Source organism: Tachypleus tridentatus, chromosome 2 (assembly GCF_004210375.1).
Source record: "Tachypleus tridentatus isolate NWPU-2018 chromosome 2, ASM421037v1, whole genome shotgun sequence".
Classification (NCBI taxonomy): domain Eukaryota; kingdom Metazoa; phylum Arthropoda; class Merostomata; order Xiphosura; family Limulidae; genus Tachypleus; species Tachypleus tridentatus.
In genome coordinates, this window is record NC_134826.1 from 70,777,616 (window position 1) to 70,801,233 (window position 23,618).

The 23,618-nt window shown below is 32.1% G+C and overlaps 1 protein-coding gene across 6 annotated transcripts in view; it reads right to left on the reverse strand.

Annotated features, from left to right (window-relative positions):
• LOC143244180 (protein yippee-like 1) overlaps positions 1 to 23,618 on the reverse strand; it is a 39,039-nt gene that overhangs the window by 6,617 nt on the left and 8,804 nt on the right. For 2 of the 6 annotated variants that reach the window (XM_076488401.1, XM_076488397.1), the window contains exons 7-9: positions 15,504 to 23,321; positions 14,274 to 14,360; positions 6,936 to 6,974 (exon numbers count right to left, since the gene is read on the reverse strand). In XM_076488401.1, the coding sequence (XP_076344516.1) occupies positions 23,202 to 23,321 (120 nt within the window). In that variant the 3' untranslated portion in view covers positions 6,936 to 6,974; positions 14,274 to 14,360; positions 15,504 to 23,201. Of the gene's footprint in view, positions 1 to 743; positions 2,975 to 4,209; positions 4,319 to 5,171; positions 5,216 to 6,692; positions 6,975 to 7,067; positions 7,184 to 14,273; positions 14,361 to 15,503; positions 23,322 to 23,618 lie in introns of those variants that run through there. The other 4 variants (XM_076488403.1, XM_076488402.1, XM_076488398.1 and 1 more) reach the window with 4 other exon arrangements.

Sequence of the window (23,618 nt, forward strand, 5' to 3'; positions counted from 1 at the left end):
CTGTTCCTTAACAATACTGATCTTAGATGGCTACAAGTTTCACCAGTTTCTTGCAAGAAACCAAAATATTAACTTTATGATGTAAAGGAAAAAATTAAAATGATCAAGAGATTATGTTTTTAGGGAGAGATCTATGTGTATATATTAGGATTTCAAAAGGAAATGTGGACAATTTTGGTATTAAAGTTGTGTCTTTGGAAAATATGTTTAATTTTTCACACACCATGGTTATTGAAACTTTGACAATTACCATAACTTCCTGCACTACATACAGTGAGCTGTATCAGAATTTTGATTATATTGTTACATTGACCAGAAATGGGTTACAAAAGTCCATATTTCCTGAAAAATAGCAACAGGATAATATCAGCTATTCCAGAGACACCATCACTATCTGGGAAATATCTGAAACATTGCTATACAAGTTGTGATAATGAAAACCTTACAATGTAGCTGTTACAGAATTAAGTCTATCATTAATAGTTGAAGTTGTATATATTAAGATTGAAAGAAAAACAGAACAGAAAGGGGTTTATAGCTCAGTTAAATGAAAACTGTTTAACAGTTTGTCATGTTTTAAATAGAAACACTCATCAATAACTATTCAGTGGTACAAGATCTTTGTTATAAAGTTTTCCAATATTTTTTAATGTGAGCAAAACTAATTTTATTTTCTACTTGGCCCAATATATAGTGTAGTAGAAATAAAGTAAGATCCAGTTAAAAATAACAATTCATTTGTGTTCGGTAATTTACAGTATTGTTTATTTGAGCACTATGTTTTCCAGTTTTTACATTTACAATGAATTTACATAAATAAATAACACAAAAATCTGTAAACAAATGCCTAAAGCAAGCATAGAAGTATCTAAAGTTTAGCCTGTCTTTACAGCATTTTTTTTACACTTTACCCTAGAAGATGACAAATATCACTGACACGTGGTCAATACTCACCACATTGCATGTTTCTAGAATTTCTAACAAAAGAACAAAGCTTTGGAAAGTAATAATTAAAAAAAAAGACCCAGTATTTGCAAAAACAATAAAAATAAATGTTGCAAATTACAAGAAAAAAGCATAAAAGTTTCAAAGATACAAATTTAATAAGGCTTAACATACCAAAGAAAAGAGTATTGAAGAAAAAACAGAATAATGAACTCTAAGTATGTTCCTATTTTAAGTAAGCATAAAAAAAGTTCAAAATCTTAAAGGAAGATAAGTAATAAATGCACTGATTAAAACTGATAGCTTTAGTTTTAGTGCTGGGTATTCAGAAATGGTTAATAAATTTACTAAGAATAATCAACTTTGTTAACAGTAAGTATCACAATTCAGAGATTCAGAAATACACAACTTCAAAATATTATTTTTAAGTTTTAGTTTCTTTTATACACAGTAATAAAAATTAATAGCTCTAATTTTCATCTTTAATATTTATAAAAGTATTTGTGTTTAAGTTTCTTTGACTCGTATTACACAAGCCAGATTAATACACTAGCATGTGAACTAGTTTAACTAAAGAGATAAGTGGCTACTAACACTTCTAAGCTGATATATCCTGTTAAAATGTAAATGAAATATAACTGCCAAAAGACTATATTTGTCAAATTATAAATTGGCATGGATTTTTTTTTAACTGCATCAGTTTACTTACAAGTTGTTGCACTGGAATATGCATCTTAGTTCACTTAAGTTGAAAAAATAATTATAAAGTTGCTGAAATTCCAATCTCATTAAATCAAAGTGAGTTTACAATATATCTCTACCAGTAACTATTGATATTGTATCCCTAATAATAGCTTTGATTCCACCAAACAGTCTAAATACAAAACCTGAATACTCAATGTAGGCAGATATCAATTTAGTTTTATCAGTTCTGCTTAACTGATAACTTGGAGGACCATTTCTAAGTATTTATACTAAAAATGGTTAACAATGCAGCTTTGCAATCACTGATATAAAAACTAACACACACTGCCAAAATTATAAATTTTTTAAGGCTTAACACAGTTAATATGATGATGATATGTTAAACATAATGCAAGACAGGGACTTAAACCTAAGCAAAATGACAGAAGTGTATAATAGTTTCCATTATGAGATACTGACATACCGACTGCTTTTAATAAGAGATGCATATACTGCCTGTTGCTTGATAGAAAGACAAAACCTTATGTTAGTACCTATTTGTCTATGAACAATTGAAAATCACTTGAAATTACATACAAAATATGAAACTCTTTCCTGGAAGCCAGAGCAAAATTGATAATAAAAAAAATGCACACAGAAAAAAAATGTATTTACAATTTAAAAAAATATACGACTTATAACACTTAATATAAGATTAAACAAAAAGACAACAACAAAAAACTGAATAGAACCAACACAACCTTATGTAAGAGATATACACTGACACATGATGACTGACATGTACAAAAAAGTGATTTTCATTACCTCAGTGTGACTACTTTTTAACACCTATCTACAGATGATGAATGTACAGTGCTAGACATTCACAAGCACTGAAAGCCTGAATAAAAAATACACTTTGATATTGCAAAAACTCTTAGAAAGGTGAAGCCAGATCACATTAGAATTGAACAAGAAAGAAAGCAACACCACTTGTCGTAAAGTGCCAGCAGCATGCTCGACTGCTGTACAAAACTTGGAAGTTGTTAACCTTAACGGTAAGTTACTTATGATACACTTGGTGCTCATTGTAAAAGAGTGGATGATGGGTTTACTCCTCCAATAAGAAAGCAGATACGTACACCAATTATTCTTCTAACAACATAAACAGCACAATCAATACATGTCCATGGATTCTTAAAGTCTATTCTGCTTTTGCCTTAAATAGAACCTCCATCCAATAAATGTACCAGCATCAATTCCACCCATTTTCTTTAATCATGTGGGCCAGCTCAATGATATATTTCCCTTCTTTGTACTTCTGGCTGGACTCGAAAGCATGTTCCTGTTAACAACAAGTTTCGGTAATTCATTATTTTCTTAAATAAAACAATTTATGATAAAATCTATTTATTTACTGCCTATTGAAGAATAATTGTTTATACAGTACATGTATAGTAGTCACCATTTAATCTGAAATATTAATGCAACTGTAATCTCCCCCTCACCTGAAAGATTCCTACAAATAAGTGTATAAAAAAACATTGGGTAAATTCATAACTAGACAGATGGTTGCATTTTAATTTGTAATTTTACTTTATTCAAATAAGCATCTCATGCAGGCACTGTATGTTAACACAATTCTTCACATACCTATATAAAACAAACAAAACAAAACACATTATTAAACACATATATTCAAAATATTCCCCTTGTAGAAAGTGAGTTTATTCCTATCCCTTTACTTGGGTTTATAATGAACAATCAGGAAAACTTATTAATAAATGCAGTAAACACTGAGATATTTACTGGTTTTCAGATGTAGAATATGGAATGTTTCTGCACCGCCTTCTTCTTTCACTCTTGCTGTGCATCAGATCCTGAATGTTTTAATGAGCTAGCTCTTCAACACTTTCCCTCTGTGGATTTTAAGCAAATGAGAAACACTTGCTACAGTTGGTTTTTGATATTGTAAATGAGACTAGGTTAAACTATCATCTCCCTCAGCTTCTTCCATAGTGATAAAAGGGAAGTGACAAAAGAAACAGGAACACTGAACTGTAGATGCACAGTCTTTCAAGTGAAAAACATTATCTTAAACAATTTGATAAATATGACAATCCTCCACTTATAGTTCAATACGTATAAATATCCACTTCTTATTCTCTCATTCAGAAGGATTTACTAGAAAAGTTAATATTCATTCATTTTTTTACTGTTTAAATTCCAGGTTCATCAGAAGCCTTTTTTTGTTGTTGATTTAACACAAAGTTCATGATATTTCGTATGTCTTTAATTACACTTCATTTCCTTTCTCACAATAGTATTCCTTCCATGTAGGCACTGCTCTCAAGTCTCAATGCAACACTAGTGAATTTCTAATAACATACAAACTTTCATTTAAAATTAAGTGATGAAACTACTGACCAGAAAAAAAATCAATTGTAAGAAAAAATATTTTCTTTATTAAAAAAATGTAATCATGCATTTGTTTCGGAAAAAAAAAGTGGGGCTCAATTGTTATTATTCTTAAGAAAACACATCAAGTACAAAGCCAGTTTAGTTCACTAAAGGCCTTACATATTTCCAACCAAGTGTAGTCTTGCAGCATTCACAGTAGATGTCAGCAACAGCATGGAGGCCAGTCAAGAGAACCCTCTCTTCAGCCGGTCCACAACCCACATTAACACTGTAAATTATAAAATATATAACAAGTAATAAAGGAACTAACTAAACGAACTTTTTTTCCTGCCTTCCACAACAAAAAGGATATCCTTCACGTTAATCTGTTTGCAGGCTATTATATTTATAGCTAACTGTTTTTTATCCAAATGCCTTCTTACCAGGAGTCTTAAAAAACAAAAAGGTTCAGTAATTTCTGTATTATACAACATGTGCAAATTCACTTTATTCAACCTTATCTACTTGTCTTGATAGCTAATGTCTATAAGCCAAAGGAATGAGTGTTTACATTTCAATTTTGAAGTCTGTAATATACATTAACCTTTTGGAAATAACACTCCTTAAATATCAAATTGTTTTTGTTCTATTTCGATATGAATTTACATTCTTTTAACTTTAAAAACTACATTATTTGTTAATCATATTCACATATTTAACCCTTCTAAAATCAAGTTTTAGTTTCAGGAAGTTTTCTTCATTGATTTTTTTAATGCATTTAATAAAATAATGTATCCCTATCAAAGTGAAGGCTTAGCTTCTATATTAAACTAAGCATAAAAATTTATCTTTTACTTAAAAAACAACAAAAGAAAACAAAACCAAGAGGTGATTCCATCAAGAACCTACAGCATCAAATACTGAAATATATATACAATAGGTTACAAAAACTTAGTTTTAACCACATTTTGTGCACATACACTCTGTAAGGTTTAGCTACTCAAATGACAAAGGCACGTCATAAATTTAGCCAAAAAGTTCACTGACACATGGCTCTTGTTACTTTCAATAAATAACCTTTCAAACTCCAGAAACAAGATAAAAATGTTTAAGCCTAAAACAAATCCAGTCAAAGTACTCACACAGAATTGAAGAGATAGGCTCGGCCTTGGCTTCCTTGGAATGACTATGGGAAAAAGATTAAATTTATAAATACCCAGCTTGAAATTACAAAACTGTTTCTTTCCCCAGACATTAAATAGTTTTAATTTTTTTCCAAATGCACAAATTAAAACTTCAAATATACCATGGAGTCCAAAGATGTCAACTGTGACAAATTATCTTAATTATATCACAGTTTATAAATAACATGGCAACTATGCTGTATTCCTAATAAACACACTTGTATGAAACATAGTAAAACAAATTATCTTTTTTTTAGTATGTGAAAAAGTCTATTAAATAACAGTAAACTTAATCATATTTTAGTTTACCACAGTTAAGATGTTGAAGAAATAATTATTCACATATGCAACTGTAAGTATTTAAGAAGAAACTGAACATTAAAGAAGTTAACTTTGAAATCACACATGTGACACATCTATAACACAAAACCTGTATTTTAGTTTCTTTTTATCAAAATAAGTGTTTTAGAACCTTTCTTTGGATTACAGTTTTATTGTTACTAACTTTAAGATTCTATTAAGTACTTTATTTCAGATGGTTTTTCCAATCAAGAATGTCCAAAAGCATCTACTTTTTTTAAGAATAAACACTTCATTAATCATAAGTTTATTAAGGTTAAGGTAAATCACCTATATTCTGTGAAGAGGACCCCAGCTGTTTTCGATAAAGGGACCCCTGCCAAATCTGTAGTGCTGGCTCTGTTCCTGTACATCTCAGTACATATTACATGAATACTAACAAATTTTCAAACCCTTTAAGTCTTAAGTTTGAGAGATTATTGGATACAAAATACAGACTTTATAACTATAACCACACTCTCTATTGATTAAAATTCAAATGTTATGTAATACTTCAAACTGTTAAGTAAAAATGAGTCATTGATAAAGATGTGCATTAATGTTTACACATGCATGCATTATAATTCACTCTCTAACTTAGTGTTGAATAAAAAAGTGGTTGTTTTTTTTTTAAATAGAGACCTAATACATCATGTGTTGGTATTAGCTGTTGGATTTCAAACATTTATGCATCTATAAATACTGTGAAGTACCTCCAAGCTGTATAAACAAAAAAGACAGTAAATATATTTCAAAATCAGGAAATACAATGTACAAACAGCAATTTTCAAATATTTTCAACAAGTACTTGTACAACTTGGGTTTAGAGAACAGAACTTGATGATTAAAGTAAGTGAACAGATTACTATGAAATACTAAACTGAAAGAACAACAGCTTTTTATTCTATGTCTAAAATTATTTAACATTTCACAAATCTGTATTTAGTCTTATCACACTAATCTGTATTTAGTTTTTGTATACATATGAATAGACTAATGATAATTTTGTTGAAACATCAGACTGAAAGAAAACATAGAACACTATAATTTAAAGAGAAAATCACAAGTACTATCTTATACCTCACCATATACAGTGTACATGTGCAACCAAGTCAAATTTGTTTTTAAACAGACTTTTACCTTTGAAATCAGCTCATCATGATTGGCTAAGTGAGCTCTACAGTGTATACAACTGTATGTACGATGACAATTTGGTAGGTAAGCCTGGAACCTTTTCACCATGGTACATGTACTTATTTTCACTTGCAACTTCTTATGCCGTTTGTTTTATCAGCACATGTGTATCTCCAGTCTATACTTTCTTCATTTATTTAGGAAGGGAATACACTTTAGAAAAATCCAAGAACGTAGGTAGTTTGACACATCCACATTTCTTTTCATATGATTACTGTATTGCAGGGTCTATAAAATCAAACAAGTCCAGAATACAATCTGTTTCCTGTTTAAGTAATTAATGTTTACTTAACAGTTTTGATTTTGAAACGATAAACTCACCATTTTTTCCCACTCCAATAAACAGTCCCAAAGATCAGCCAGATGTAACACAAAGTTCTTGAGTAATTAACAACATACTAAATACTATTACCACAGTCTTGAAAAACATAATTGTGCTGAAAAAAGATTTCAAATTGTACATGGACTATCACTTCATATATATGACAATACTTTTAAGGTGCAACATTTAACCACAGTTCTATATACCACATGAAAAACAGGTGAAACACTTGTTAAAATAAAACAAAAATAAAGTGGTTCTGATATACATTAGAAATACCTAAATCATTCAATATTTAATTTTTTTTTTAAACTTGTGACTAAATGAGAAACTGTCCTGACAAGATGTAAACATAATTTTTACTTCTCATTACAAGTAGTTTTTCGTTACTTGTTTTCTCTCAGAAGACAGAATGAATGGGTGTAAAATTACTCTCATATTTCCAAAATAAAATGACAAATTCAATAACTTTTATTAAATAAAGTACATGCCATTATCTTCAAATAAGTAAGAAACAATAAAACATGTTTATGTTAATTTTAATATAATGAATGAAAATAATTCTAAAACATACAATCTGAATAAAATAGTTACATCATATTCCATAGCCCAAAGTAGTTAACCACAGTTAAGCCTATTGATACAATTTGTTCTAAGGAACACTTATATTAGTTTTCTATTAGCAAAAAAAATCTCCATTACTATTATTAAAGGTTGAGCCTTTTTAATTAATGCACTCATCAGCTGGTAAAAGTCTTCAGAGGTGTATAAGCCTCCTTAGTCATTGTCCAACTTTAATACATACTTAGTAGTTCAATACTGATGACTTTCATATTAAAGCATGTCTTAAATGTCAAGACAATTTTCCCGAGTCACCCAACACCTTCAATTCTTCATTCTCTGATGAGAGTGACAAAATATTGACAAGGCATGTAATTCTATAATTCTTTTTAATGTAGACTCATTTTATTGAATACCTGGTCATACATTTGTAACTACAACGTAATGATAGTTTATTTCATATGCAACTCACTGTGGTGAGTGTAAAGTCTGTGAAGGTCTTTGAGATATCTTCAAATATTTTTTGTCGTGTTTTGAAAACATTTGTTACAAGGACTTGTGTACGTGATTAGTTACATCACTTATGTATATGAATGATTTTGCTACACAGCATGGAAAGTACTTTCTTTTTACCATAATATTTTTGTGTTTTCCTATCATGGAATTTTTTTTTTAAAGGGGATTTTATTTAAAAAAAAAGACAAAATAACTTCAGTTATGTTGTATTACAGACTGCTTTATTTTGTTAATAAAATGTTTGTTGGCTTTTGCATTTTCCTGCTGTTCTAAACTGAATTTTAATCAACTTCCTTTATCATCAACTGCTCATTTATTAACTTGACCTGCTCTGACATCAGTTACAATGTGGTAAAGATAAGAATCTTGTAATCATAAAGACATGAAACTGAACAGCACAAAACAGAAGCTAGCAAAAACTATTCCATCAACAAAAGAAAAGTAGACAAAACACTTAGCAGCTACTGTTAACAAAAAGTGGACATAATAGACATAGCAGCTACTGTTAATAAAAAGTGGACATAATAGACATAGCAGCTACTGTTAACAAAAAGTGGACATAATAGACATAGCAGCTAATGTTAACCAAAAGTAAACAAAAGCAGAAGCTAGCAGCTACTGTTAACAAAAAATAGATGAAAGCTAAAACTAACAGTTACAGTTAACAAAAAGTTGACAAAGCAAAAATAGCAGCTACTGTTTTGTTAAAAATGTAGACAAAAGTGAACCTAGCATCTACTTTTCTGTTAATTAGAAAGTAGCTAGAGGAGAAGCTAGCATCTACTTTTCTGTTAATTAGAAAGTAGCCAGAAGAGAAGCTAGCAGTTACTTATGTTAATTAGAAAGTAGCCAGAAGAGAAGCTAGCAGTTACTTATGTTAATTAGAAAGTAGCCAGAGGAGAAGCTAGCAGCTACTTTTCTGTTAATTAGAAAGTAGCTAGAGGAGAAGCTAGCAGCTACTTTTCTGTTAATTAGAAAGTAGCCAGAAGAGAAGCTAGCAGTTACTTATGTTAATTAGAAAGTAGCCAGAAGAGAAGCTAGCAGCTACTTTTCTGTTAATTAGAAAGTAGCTAGAGGAGAAGCTAGCAGCTACTTTTCTGTTAATTAGAAAGTAGCCAGAAGAGAAGCTAGCAGCTACTTTTCTGTTAATTAGAAAGTAGCTAGAGGAGAAGCTAGCAGCTACTTTTCTGTTAATTAGAAAGTAGCCAGAAGAGAAGCTAGCAGTTACTTATGTTAATTAGAAAGTAGCCAGAGGAGAAGCTAGCAGTTACTTTTCTGTTAATTAGAAAGTAGCCAGAAGAGAAGCTAGCATCTACTTTTCTGTTAATTAGAAAGTAGCCAGAAGAGAAGCTAGCAGTTACTTATGTTAATTAGAAAGTAGCCAGAGGAGAAGCTAGCAGCTACTTTTCTGTTAATTAGAAAGTAGCCAGAAGAGAAGCTAGCAGTTACTTTTATGTTAATTAGAAAGTAGCCAGAGGAGAAGCTAGCAGCTACTTTTCTGTTAATTAGAAAGTAGCCAGAAGAGAAGCTAGCAGTTACTTTTATGTTAATTAGAAAGTAGCCAGAGGAGAAGCTAGCAGTTACTTTTCTGTTAATTAGAAAGTAGCCAGAAGAGAAGCTAGCAGTTACTTTTATGTTAATTAGAAAGTAGCCAGAGGAGAAGCTAGCAGTTACTTATGTTAATTAGAAAGTAGCCAGAAGAGAAGCTAGCAGTTACTTTTCTGTTAATTAGAAAGTAGCCAGATTTATTAATAAAAAAGTAGACAAATATCTTTTAAACAATTATGAACTATAAATAGTGTGTCCTTAACTTAATAACTTTTAAGTATTGAAAAAATACAGACAAATATTTTAACAATAAATGTTTTATTTTCAATAACATTAACTTAAAACAATATGATATTTTAATTCGAAAGTCATTTGACTATAACATGTACTAAATACTATCTATGTTCAATGTTGAAAAGTTTTGTGACTTTGATCAAAGGGGTTTTAAAATCTATTGTTACACATTCTATCATTTCATACTTAATTTGATGAACTACTCTTGGTATTGTTAAGTTTAATATATCTCACAAGAATCTAAATATATGTTAGAAACCTCTAGTTTGGTTTGTTTTGAATTTTGCATAAAGCTACATGGGGGCTATCTGCACTAGCTGTCCCTAACTTAGCAGTGTAAAACTAGAGGGAAGGCAGCCAGTCATCACCACCCACTTCCAACTCTTGAGCTACTCTTACCAACAAATAGTGGGATTATTCATAACATTATAACACCCCCATGACTAAAAGCGCAAGCATATTTGGTGTGATGGGAATTCGAACTTGTGACCCCCAGATTACGGGTCGAGTGCCTTAAATGCCTGGCCACGCCAGGCCCGAAACCTCTAGCCTCATCTTTTAATGTTTTCAAGATGCAAAGAAGTTTCTTTCTGCTGGATGGTTTTTGATACACAGTCTATTTTTATAGTATTCTCAGATCCATTTCAAATTAGATTAAATTTAGTCATTGTTCATTATCATGTTATATACGTCTAAAGTAAGTATGCTAAAATATCGGTGCTATATGGAAGTCTACTGAATAATAAAGATATTGAGTGTATAAAGTCATCAGTGTGATGTTTCTAAGCTTCTGACCAAAGCTAATAATTCTGCACAAAAATGTTGAAGATGCTTAGCAATAAAAGACATTCTCATTTTGGCATTTCTTGTTATAATTTCTTCACAAAAAACAAAACAAAACAAAACAAAACACATTTGTTTTTAATAATTTGTCACACCAGGTGTCAATTATCTCCCATACATTATCCACTGAAGAGGCTTTACTCATGGAAATTCTACAACAGTAGAGGAATAAAAACAATAACTTTTCAAAACTTAATGTGGTACCACATGTACCGTAACAGTAACTTGTTGGTTGCTTATAGTTTTTCAAAACTATTAAAGTTAGTTCAGCTTACCATCATATAATAATTAAAGAGTAAGATTGTACTGCTAACTTTCTATATTCTACTGAATAAAATATTCATGTGATGACTGTTTCAACTGTCACTCAGAAGTATGAAAGACTAAAAGGTGAATTGAATATTTAATCAAATGGTATTCTGTGACTGGGAAATTGATTGGAAGATAAAATTTTTCAAAAAATTAATTTTCACCCTCCCCTCCCCAAAATATTTTATCTGCATGTTTGAGAAGTTTAGTGATAGAATGTGATAAAATAGATCATCAGAGGTATCAACTATTTCAAATGACTGAGCGTAATGATTGTAGACAGAGCCCATACAGATATCATACAACCACTGGATACAGTTTTAAGTCATCCATGTCTGTGGATCCATCCATGGCTAAACTGTAAACACTGTTAATAAGTATGCTTGAAATCATTTTGTCATCTTCACAACCCAACATTTGTACAATGGATTTAGTTTTATTTCTAGCACAGTCATATTTTTTTGCTATATCAGGGTCTGGGAACATTTTTCTGAATAAATGTCCTTATGATTTGGCTACAGCTAGGGGTAAATTATGAGCAATGATGAATTGCATGAACATCACTTCTGCATTTATGTTTTCATATTCTGAATTCTTACTCATAAATGTCGTTATCTGCATCATTTTTTTCTTCGCCTCAGCCTTTTGTTGGTGAGATGCTGATTTTGTATGTCTGGAACAATTGTTTATCCCGCCATGCACCACAGAAAAATCGATGTGACAAACTGTACAAAACCCATGATTGTCACTGACTTTTGATGCAATGACCAGATATTTTGCACTATACTCTTTCCTAAATATTTGATTCACAGTTTTAGTCCTTTTAGATTTGCCAGAAACAAGACAATCTGGTGAATGAGGCCTCTTTTTTTCTATCTTGTGAACGATCGCATTGGTGTTTCTATGCCGCTTAGAAAACGAGAAATACCCATCTACGTGAGTGCTGAGTGGCTGACAAGCTCTGATGACGTAACTATGGATTCCCCCACGTACCCAGTATGGTATGGAGAAGCACTGCACTTAAACTATTGGTAAACATCAAAGATGCAAATAATTTTTATTATTTCAGCACAAACATGATTATTGCAAGTATCCATTTGGACTATGTCTTTTATTTATTAAATTTACTTGTATCTCACTAGAAATTTTCTTTTCACCCCTTTCAAGCCCTGGGGGAACAATTTATTACTTTATTGTATAGGCCTATATAATATATAATAATTTGGGAGTTGCAACAAGTCGTAATATTTGTCTGTTAGTGTATAGTCGTAATGTATACACCAAATTCGTAATGATTACGCTCAAATCGTGATGGTTGGCATCTCTGGATCATATGTTATAAAAGTATACAATTTTTATTATTTGCTAAAGTATTAAATTCAAAAATCAATACTGCTTTATTTATTCTATAGAAAACATGCTTTTGACTATTTCTGTAGACTTGATGGTGACAATAGTAAAGGCTTAAATTAGTGTCCTTACTTTAGTATGTACAAAACAATCTCAAAAACTGAGATATGATCCTTGTTATGAGGATGGATTTTTCTTTATTAGGTAAACATAAACAAAGAAAACTTTTTTTTGTAGTGAATCTACTACATATATTTGTTTTAAATACATTTTTAACAGTGCAAGTTGTCACAAGACCAGTCCTAAGTTCAGATTGTCTCTAAGCTAAGCCTTCATTTCATAGCAACTACATGTAAAACAAATGCTGCTTAACAGATTACCTTTATGACAATGAGTAAATTTAATTAATTTCTAGTATTTACTTCATCAATTCCATGAATGTCATTTGTAGCAACTAAAAGAGACTTATAAAATCATTTCATACTAAATTACAAAATGACCCAAACACTAAATAAATGCTGTGTTGCTTACAATGCAAATTACAAAGAAAAAAATGTCCTCTTTCAAGTGTTATTTTCAAAAGCATTAGTTCAGAAGTAAATATATTTTCAGTAGATTGAAAGAGGCTTAGGTTAGAGTTAACATTTTCACTCAAATTTTCTCTTAGATTAAATTCTTAAGTTCTATACTAACTGCAGTGACTTGATAATTATATGGTATTAGATATTAACTTAATTCTTACCATTATACAACTACATTAAAGTCCAGAAATATAAGTTAACAACAAATATGTTTCAAATGTACCCTAATTATAATTATTAAAAAAAAAGAATTTTATTCAATGTCCATCATTCAGGTATGTAATTCTAACAACTCACAATTGAAAGTAAATAAATATAACATTTATTATAATGTTAAATTATAAATATAAGATCAGTGGACAAACTCCAACTTATATAACTTTGAAAAAAAAACTATAAATCACTGCTAAGAACTTAAAGTATACACTTGCACCAAATCCCATGTCAGTTAGTCAAAGTATGGCGAAGTAATTGACCAAAACGCCCCAATATTATGCTTTTTTTTGTGTGAACTTTTCTTCTCCACCCCCAACCCCACCCCTCTTAAAAGAAGTCAAAATGACAAATCCAATTCTTTTGCAGGTCAATATATTGGGCACATGGAAATTTATATTTAAGACAATTTCATTTTTACGATTTCTATAAATACAATAATACAAACACTAAGATGTACATTTTTGGATTGACCTCTGATCCCATAAAACAGTTAAAAAGTTGAATGTAAAAATAAATTAAAAAGGTGTCTGGCCATATTGGATCAAGATATATCCTATCAAATTTCCAGCCAATCCTCTAGAAAATGAATGAATGGTAGTAAATTTAAAGGCGTACAGAATAAGAAGAAAGAATAGAAAAATAGTACATCTCTACAGAAACATAAGTGTGTTAATCAGGCTATATCTGTTGTGTCCAGTACTGACAAGGCCTTTGGCTGACACTAGCACTCATCAGGCCTGCTGATATATAGCTAAAACACTACTTCTCTTACCAACATTCACAAACAACAACTGTTATGGCATGAACTACTTTAAATTGGTGAAATGTAATTTTCATGTACTCCAAACAAATAACCCACAATTTATTTAACACTCATTATTATATATTACTTAAATACATAAGTCTAATTTATCAACAGGTGCTGCTATTAGCAATATTTTGTTTCTATATAAAAAAAAACAAGAATTATTTGTGACAAATTCTAACCTCTACACAGATTTCTATATCTGTGTGTGCCATGTCATCTTGGAATATTCTGAGTGTTCAACTACTAGCAAGGCTGTCCAGTTCTCTCTAAGTTGAAGAAATTATTTTATACAAAATTTGTTTTTTTCAGCATCTTAGAATAATCAGTGATACTCTAAGTATTCCTATCTCTGAAGATATCCAAAACAGTCCACCAGAAGACTGTTATTCATACACACAGAATAATTACAGCTACTATCAGACAATATTTATTGTCTATCTTTTAATTCTTTGAGCAATTCTACCATAAAAAAAAACAGAAAAAACAACTTATCAATTAACTCTTTTTGAATTCTGGAATTTGTTTATAAAAAACATTTAAGTAACATAGCATGCAAGTCTCCCTACCAACTTATCATTTGGAGTAATGCATGCAATTTCTGATCCTTCATTTTAGGAATTATAATAATGTGTTGGAAGAATGGGGAACCAAACATCTGAAATTGTTCCTATAAGGGTTGAAATTTTTGTCATAATTGTAGTAATGTGTTTGGACATTCTAGTTTCTAGTTTCAGATGGTCTAAGCAATGAAATGAAAATACGAGAAATCAATTAGAATGTTATAAGCAACAAATTTAGACCCCAGAAGACCAGATGTAAATTTGTTCTTTGGCAGAATTAATAATAATTTGCAAAAACAGAACTAGAAGCTACTATCGTGTGCCAAATATTCATATCACATTTCTGATGTATCAGCATAACCATTAATTTTTTTCTTAACATACACTGATTAATTAATTTTACCTAGTCTAATTATATCTTTACAACATTCCATAAAATACATTTATAAAGTATAGCACACGTATCATACTTAATCAGTAATTGTATCAAAAATGTCTGATGTGGGCCTTCTGCTACCCCAATGCTGACTTGAAATCAAAATCAAAAGTCTGATCTTTGATCGAATGAACATTTCCCATTAGTATGAAATATAAACCATAAAAATATTTGAATGAAAAGACAAATAGTAACAATTTAAAGTAAACTGTAATAAGTATTACTATTACTAAGTCAGTCGCATAACATACTGATTCATAATTTCGAAAAATGTTATTTATTTATTCAGATACATAATTTTACATAAAATGAAACAAAAACAACTGATATCTGTCAAGTTTTATCTATATTATTACCACGACTAGTATTACGTTAACTATTTTTTTAAAAAACATTCCATTTGTTAGGCCTACCTGTTTGTTTTTTAATCCACCCAGTTTTCGTTATTATAAAAAATGGATATTTGGTAAATATTCATCTGCTAACGACAATAACACCATTTAAAATGAAAATAAAAAGTGTCTCTTTGTCTACAGCTATTTTCTTTGTTTCACTTTGTCACATAACGCTAGAGCAGTCTGTTGTGGTTCATTCCCATTGAACAAAGCAAGTACGAAACAGCTGTTTCTGGCGCAAACCAAAACACTGCGTGTGCTTTTCTCAAGTGCGCAACTTCCTCCAATGTCACTCTATCTCCAATCAAAATGAAAATTGCATAGCTTTTCATGGGCGTTGAACTTTACGGTCCAAAAGATTATAAAAACAGTTAATATACTTGTAAACACACTTGAACATAGATAGATGGGTCAACGGTCATCCTTTACTTTACAACTTTCAAATATTATTTCCAGGCATTCAATTTACAATTATATATATATATATTCGACATATTAGAATTGAAATATTATCATTTCTTTGAAAATGGCCTGAAGTGTGAGCTGCCCCTAAGTTTGAGGGTTTATAACGCTCAAAATTAGGTTTCGATACCAGCGATGAAAATATTACAGAGAGCTCATTGTGAATTTTTGCGCTTAATAAACAAATCGCCAGTAAGTTTATCTTGGATGACCAAATTAACGAATATTTAATGTAGTAGAATTGCACGAACTTCAAAACAAACAGACAAAACAATAGAATGTTGTCAGTGATGGGATTACAGAGGGAGAGGATAATTGCCCTCTCCTATTTCAAAAAACAAATAACTTGTTTTTCAACTTTGGACAATGAGATATAAGTTTCATATAGGCGTGGAGTCGAGTCTAAAACTGCCAAGAAAATAGCCTGGTATATTTTGTACAATCAAAGTAAGATACACAATATCTAAAATCACGAAATAGGTTGTTGATAACTTGTTTGTTTAAATATATTTATGCCTTTCTCCCTGCCCAACACATATTCTGCCCATGAGTATTACGATACCTTCAAAAATACCGAACCACCAAGACAATAACAATATTGTCTTTCAAATAAGGTAGCCTCTTCTAAAATATTAAAACAAAATATCTAAATACGTTATCGACAAACATTTTGTAAATTACTAATACTTGAAACGTAAATTATTATTTTACTATTTACAAGCAAACACGTAGTAAAAAAAAGAAAAAATGTTTATTTTGAATTTCGGGCAAAGCTACACGAGGGCTATCTGCACTAGCCGTCCCTAATTTAACAGTGTAAGGCTAGAGGGAAGGCAGCTAGTCATCACCACCCACTGTTGGGTTACTCTTTCACCAATGAATAGTGGGATTGACCGTCACATTATAACACATACACGGCCAAAAGGGCGTGCATGTTTGGTGTGACAGGGATTCAAACCTGCGACCCTCATATTATGAGTCGAATGCCTTAACCACCTGGCCATGCTGGGCAAAATAAAAAAAAGAGTGTGCGTTTTCTTATAGCAAAGCCACATCGGGCTATCTGTTGAGCCCACAGAGGGGAATCAAACCTCTGATTTTGGCGTTGTAAATTCGTAGACATACCGCCGTACTAGCGAGAGGCAAAAGAGAGAAACCATTGCTTTAGTGAACGTTATTTATTCTTAATATATCTAATTATATATAATTCATCAATCTGACAGTTATTTCTGTAATTAAGTTAATATATTGTAGTCTGTTTTTTTTTAAATTTCGCGCAAAGTTACTCGAGGGCTATCTGCGCTAGCCGTCCCTAATTTAGCAGTGTAAGACTAGAGGGAAGGCAGCTACGAGGTCTGTTCAAAAAATACGCGGACTGACGTCATAAAACAAAATGTACTTTATTTAGAAGTTACAGGTCTGGGACCCCTTCAAAGTACTCTCCTACCCAACGCACACACTTATCCCAACGGTGTTTTCACTTGTTGAAACAGTCCTGGTACGCTTCTTTTGTAATGTCCTCCAGCTCCTTCGTCGCATTTGCCTTAATCTCGGGAATCGTTTCAAATCTTCTTCCTTTCAAGGGTCTTTTGAGTTTGGGGAACAAGAAAAAATCGCAAGGAGCAAGGTCAGGTGAGTAGGGGGGGTGGGGAAGAACAGTGATCGAGTGTTTGGCCAAAAACTCACGAGTTCTGAGGGCTGAATTTCGCAGCAACGCGGTGCATCTTCAATTTTTCGGTCAAAATCTCGTAACAAGATCCAACTAATATCCCACACTCTTCAGCAAGCTCCCTGACAGTCAGACGTCGATTTGCCCGCACCAGGGTGTTGATTTTGTCGACGTGTGGGTCGTCAGTTGACGTGGAAGAACGTCCAGGACGCTCATCATCTTCAATGGACTGTCAACCATCCTTAAAACGTTCATGCCACTTGAAACATGCCGTACGCTTCATAGCACACATCACCGTAAGCCGTGTTAAGCATAGCAAAAGTTTCAGTCGCAGATTTTCCAAGTTTAACACAAAATTTCACAGCAAGTCGTTGCTCCTTCAGGTCATTCATTCTGAAATCCGCCAAACGAAAAAATCGCACTTCACTTAAAACCGCATAGCTAATACACAAATGAAGATATCTGCAATCGGGAAATGGCGTCGTAATCAGCTGATCTGTGCGAACCTAGCGACACCAAGCGGATTCCCCTAGAACCAACTGGAGCCGCGCAATGCAAACAGTCCGCGTATTTTTTGAACAGCCCTCGTAATCATCACCACCCACCATCAACTCTTGGGCTACTCTTTTACCAACGAAATAGTGGAACTGACCGTCACATAACACTCCCACGGCTGAAAGGGCGAGCATGTTTGATGCGACCGGGATTCGAACCCGCGATCCTCTGATTACAACTCGAACCCCTAAACACGCTTGTTCATGCCGATCCATATATTGCAGTCAAGAGGCTTTATTATTGAAAAAAGGAAAAAGAAAAAGGAAAGCCCACTGGTGGCTTAGAAGAAATTCGAACGGTTTACATAAGCTTTCTTGTATATTTTAAGATTTTTTAATAACCACCAAGCTGGGTTAATAATGTTAAATCCATTACGATTTAGGGGGTATTTGTATTACTATATTATTTATCTATGTACTGTACTGATTGGATGTCTGGGTGATACAAAGCTTCCACCAAATGGCATGACCGACTGTGACCTTTCGCCGTGAAGTGTTATTTGTAGTTGTCTCTTAAATATTGGCAGATAATTTGTTAGAACTTTTTCAATACTTAGGATTCTTACCTGACCCAATGTTTATACTTTTTTATTCGGTAATTATATTACTAAACATTTGTACAATAACAATACAAACAAGCAATATTTTGATAGTAAAACAAACAGTTTATTCATTATCCAGTTATCTTAGTATGACATTTGAAAAATAGTGAAATAACCACCAACACTCATTAGTCTATACTATAAAACAGTCGCGGGGCCGGGCATGGCCAGGTGGGTTATGGCGTCCGACTCGTAATCTGAGGGTCGCGGGTTCGAATCCCCGTCATACCAAACATGCTTGCCCTTTCAACCGTGGGAGCATTATAATGTGTCGGTCAATCCTGTTATTCATTGGGAAAAGAATTGCCCAAGAGTTGATAGTGATGACTAGCTGCCTTCCGTCTAGTTTCATACTGCTAAATTAGGGACGGCTAGCGCAGATGGCTCTGGTGTAGTTTTGCACAAAATTCAAACCAAAACCCCAAATTAATTTTTAGGTGGATACGAATAACGGAAGTTTAAGCTAACCGGAGACCGTCAGAGATTTAATGATTTTTCACGTTTTGGATAGAATAAGTGTGACTTGATTATATAATGCCTGTACGTTTGTCGAAGATTTAATAGATGAATACACCTATTAACAGAAACAGTAAAAGGCTTTCAATAAAGTGCATTCGTTTTTATTAACTGTAATTTATGAAACAATTTTACAGAACATTCACGACGGTTACCCTTTAAATAGGGCAGGTGGGTGGATAGATAGGGGCAAATGACCCTCCCCTGTGCATAATGTCATTTCATTAGCTTGAAAACAATACACACACACACACACACATATATATATATACACACAAAAGAGTGGTTTGAGTGACTCTTTGAATGTCATGGTTATTAAATAACACAGGAACTCATCAGACAAGATACTGTTAAAATAGACTTTTCTTTGTTTACATTGTAACCTCAAAAAACAACAATACCACACAGACTTAATTTCCTGGACATCTAATAAAGTAACCCCCAGGTCAAAATGGCACTCCTAATATCCACCTGGCCAGACAAACAGAGCTATTTTGAACATTGCTGAGATTACCAATAGGATAAAAATATACTGGTGGATATAAAACAAAACACAACAGTTGGACACTTTTCTTGTTCAATAATTCTGAACACAAGTGAATATATACATTTTTACCAACAGATGTACGTAAAATTATCGATTAAAATTTTTCACAACGATTTAAATGTTTATATCACATCAACACCCAATTAGGTTTAAGTATACTTCTCAAGATTATATTGACACTTTAAGTAGTTTCTTATTCCATGGAATGTTTGTCTTTTCAAGTGTCATCTAATAAACAAATCACAATATTTGATATAATAAACTTACCAATAGAATACTTACACTACTGATATCAAAATCTCCCCTTGTTCAGCTATAAAACGACCAATACTGGTAACAGAATGAACTGCAGTACTAAATTATTTTCACTTTAAACAAGGATAGTTACAGGTTATCTGATTCAGTTGTTCAAGATGAGTTGATAATATCCTAACGACGTTCGTACTTGATGGTGAATAAGGTCAGATAAGGATATAAATTTTAGTAGGGTAGGATTAATATTCAAATTGGACAGTTTTACTATTTTAACAGGATGGTTTGTCTTTGCAATAAATTGCATTAAAATGGCCTGGATGTAATATACAGATACAAGTTTAAACGTGAACTAGTGGTTTCATTATGAATGTATTTAATGACTATATCGATGATCCCTTTATGAATACACACACACACAATGAGTATACGAATATAGCATTATCTAAACGGTAACTTGTTTTATTTATGGTCAAGCATTTTAAAACATTGCAAATGGTAATTTTGAAGCAATTTTCAGGTATGACCTGTATACTAAGGTGGCAGATGCAGTGGAATGTAATTACAAAACAGATCCCACATCCTAAATGGACAATTGTAACGACAGTTTCCATTAACTAAGCATTAATGAAATCAAACATTTACACACTTTGAAATGGCAATGTGGTTTGATCTTCTGTTGTAGCAAGCAACAATGGAAAATGTGTTTACAACATGAGAATGTGATGAAAATGAGCTACAAAAGTCCAGTTAATATAGAAGCAATTGCTTTAAATATTCCAATACACAGTGCACAGAAGACAAAAAAATGACGTTTTAGTGGCCATGAAATCAAATGGTAAGTTTTTCAAAGTTTCCATAAAAATTGGCTAGAACTGATATACCTTCAGTTCAAAAACCTAACCAACTGGCTAATCATTTCAAGCATTGAGTGACTTACACAAAGAACTGTTACTAGGAACTTTAGGAAAGTTAATGGATTCAGAGTTTCAATGCCAAAACATCAAGTTTCATAGTGACCATTCACAACAGGTATAAACGTGTGTTTCATACTTTGTTGGTTGTACAAATAACATTTAAGTTGAATCACATCTGTAGATGGTAGCTCTTGCCAAAAAAATGTCTACTTGTGTGATTATTTCAGATTTGTAGATGGTGGCTCTTGCTTAAAAAATTCTACATATGTGATTACTTCAGATATTTAGATGGTGGCCATTGCTAACAAACATCAACATATGTAACTATTTTTAGGCTTATGAACTGAATGCTATTTGACAAAAGTCTGTATGTATGTCTACTTACAAGTGATGAACTGCCAGACTGATTGTCCTCATAACTGTCATGCACACTTAATGCCCTCTATAGAGTGACATAAAAAGGATAGAGTTTCAACCTGATATATTTCCTGCATTTTGTATCAAATTCTAAATGTCAAACTGCAGAATGACTTACTCTAATCAGAGAATGTAGCTTTAATACCCCCTTTCTGGGGGAGGTCATGTGTGTTTGGATCTGGCTTTCTACATTATTCCCTGTGCATTAAACAGGTACATTGGCTATCATATTGAATATACAGCACTTAGTTAATTACACTATATATTTTACTCATTTATTCAGACGTAATAATTGTGTAAGTTACATATAACCTGTTACCATGGCCAGATATTAATGTGTTATCAGCTTATGGTTCATTTCTGCTAATCTCTATGAAGTTACTTAACCACCCACCCCAACTTTTCTCAGGTGGTCAGCTACATATAACCTGTTACCATGGCCAGATAGTAATGTGTCATCAGCTTATGGTTCATTTCTGGTAATCTCTATGAAGTTACTTAACCACCCACCCCAACTTTTCTCAGGTGGTCAGCTACATATAACCTGTTACCATGGTCAGATATTAATGTGTCATCAGCTTATGGTTCATTTCTGGTAATCTCTATGAAGTTACTTAACCACCCACCCCAACTTTTCTCAGGTGGTCAGCTACATATAACCTGTTACCATGGCCAGATAGTAATGTGCCATCAGCTTATGGTTCATTTCTGCTAATCTCTATGAAGTTACTTAACCACCTACCCCAACTTTTCTCAGGTGGTCAGCTACATGTAGCCTGTTACCATGGCCAGATAGTAATGTGCCATCAGCTTATGGTTCATTTCTGCTAATCTCTATGAAGTTACTTAACCACCTACCCCAACTTTTCTCAGGTGGTCAATAAAACGGAAGCAGCAGCCATATAGGTCCTGTGATGGTCCACAGAGATATAAATAATAAAAAAAAAATCAGGTCGTCTGCAAACAAAAGAGTTTAAGAAACACTGACCTACCCTATTTACTACACAAAATATTAGTGTCAATGACTCATAATTAACCACATTTGTACCATTTCACAAAATGAATGTGTTTTTTGACTTAGAACACACATGTTTAAGATTCACTGTCTCTTGCACACAAATATATATATTTATATATCTGGCTGTATGTAATGACAATAAGCAGCATTTGTCAAAAGTATTATTAAAGTATATAATATATACTTTAATATTTATTACATCAGTCTTTGTACAATTCAACACTACAAACTTAGATAAAATTACAGTTACGTGTTTCCTAATAAAACTACTTCAATAATTTTTCCAACTCTTTTATTGTTATAAATTAGAAAATAAAAAGACAAGGAAAATATAGTGAGCTATTTACCTCTATTTTTTGCAAATTTAAATGTAAGTTTATTTATGGAATAGTTCCTGAATATTTCTAGATACATAAGAACTTCTTGTACTTACAGTATGTAGACATGTAATTAAAATTATGTATCATAAAAGACTGATTTAAGACAAAATTAAATTTTCAACTGCTTAAAATATAAGTGGTACTTAAATGTAGCACTTGTGAGGATGATGGGCAATATGAACCTTGAGTGCAAACCTTTGTATATCTTCAAAAACTGTGATTTATTATATGAAATACAAAATACTCTTAAGGATAAGTGCAATGGGTCTTAGTACATAGCAAAAAAATTACTCTTTTCATGTGTTTCTAGCATGTAAACCCTTACACAATCCTTGCTTAGAAAATAAAATATTAACAGATTAGGTAAACAATTTTTGTACAGCTAATCTGTTTTATTCTTCTTCTTTAGTTCAACGAGACTGTTGATAATCATGTAACGAGAGAACAAGATGTACAGCCATCTGAACCACACTAGCTGGCTATAATGGGCTGTCATTGCTTTCTGAAAAAAGAAACGTTTGGGTTTATTGGTAAAAAAATAGAATCTCAAGGTTGTAACATATTCTCAGGATAAAACAAGGTTTCTTTAAAATTATTTGCAAGTTTCTTTTGTTTTTCTTATGTCATTTTCCAGTAGTTTTAACAGTAACCAGAGATTCCTATCGACTCAGGGTAAACGTATATATAGAAAGGTAAAGTTAGCAATAATAACATTATTTACTATGTAAATACATATACTGCAGTTTCCCAAGCCAATTGAATTTGCTTCTGAAGCTACTTTATTTAAGTTCTAACCATT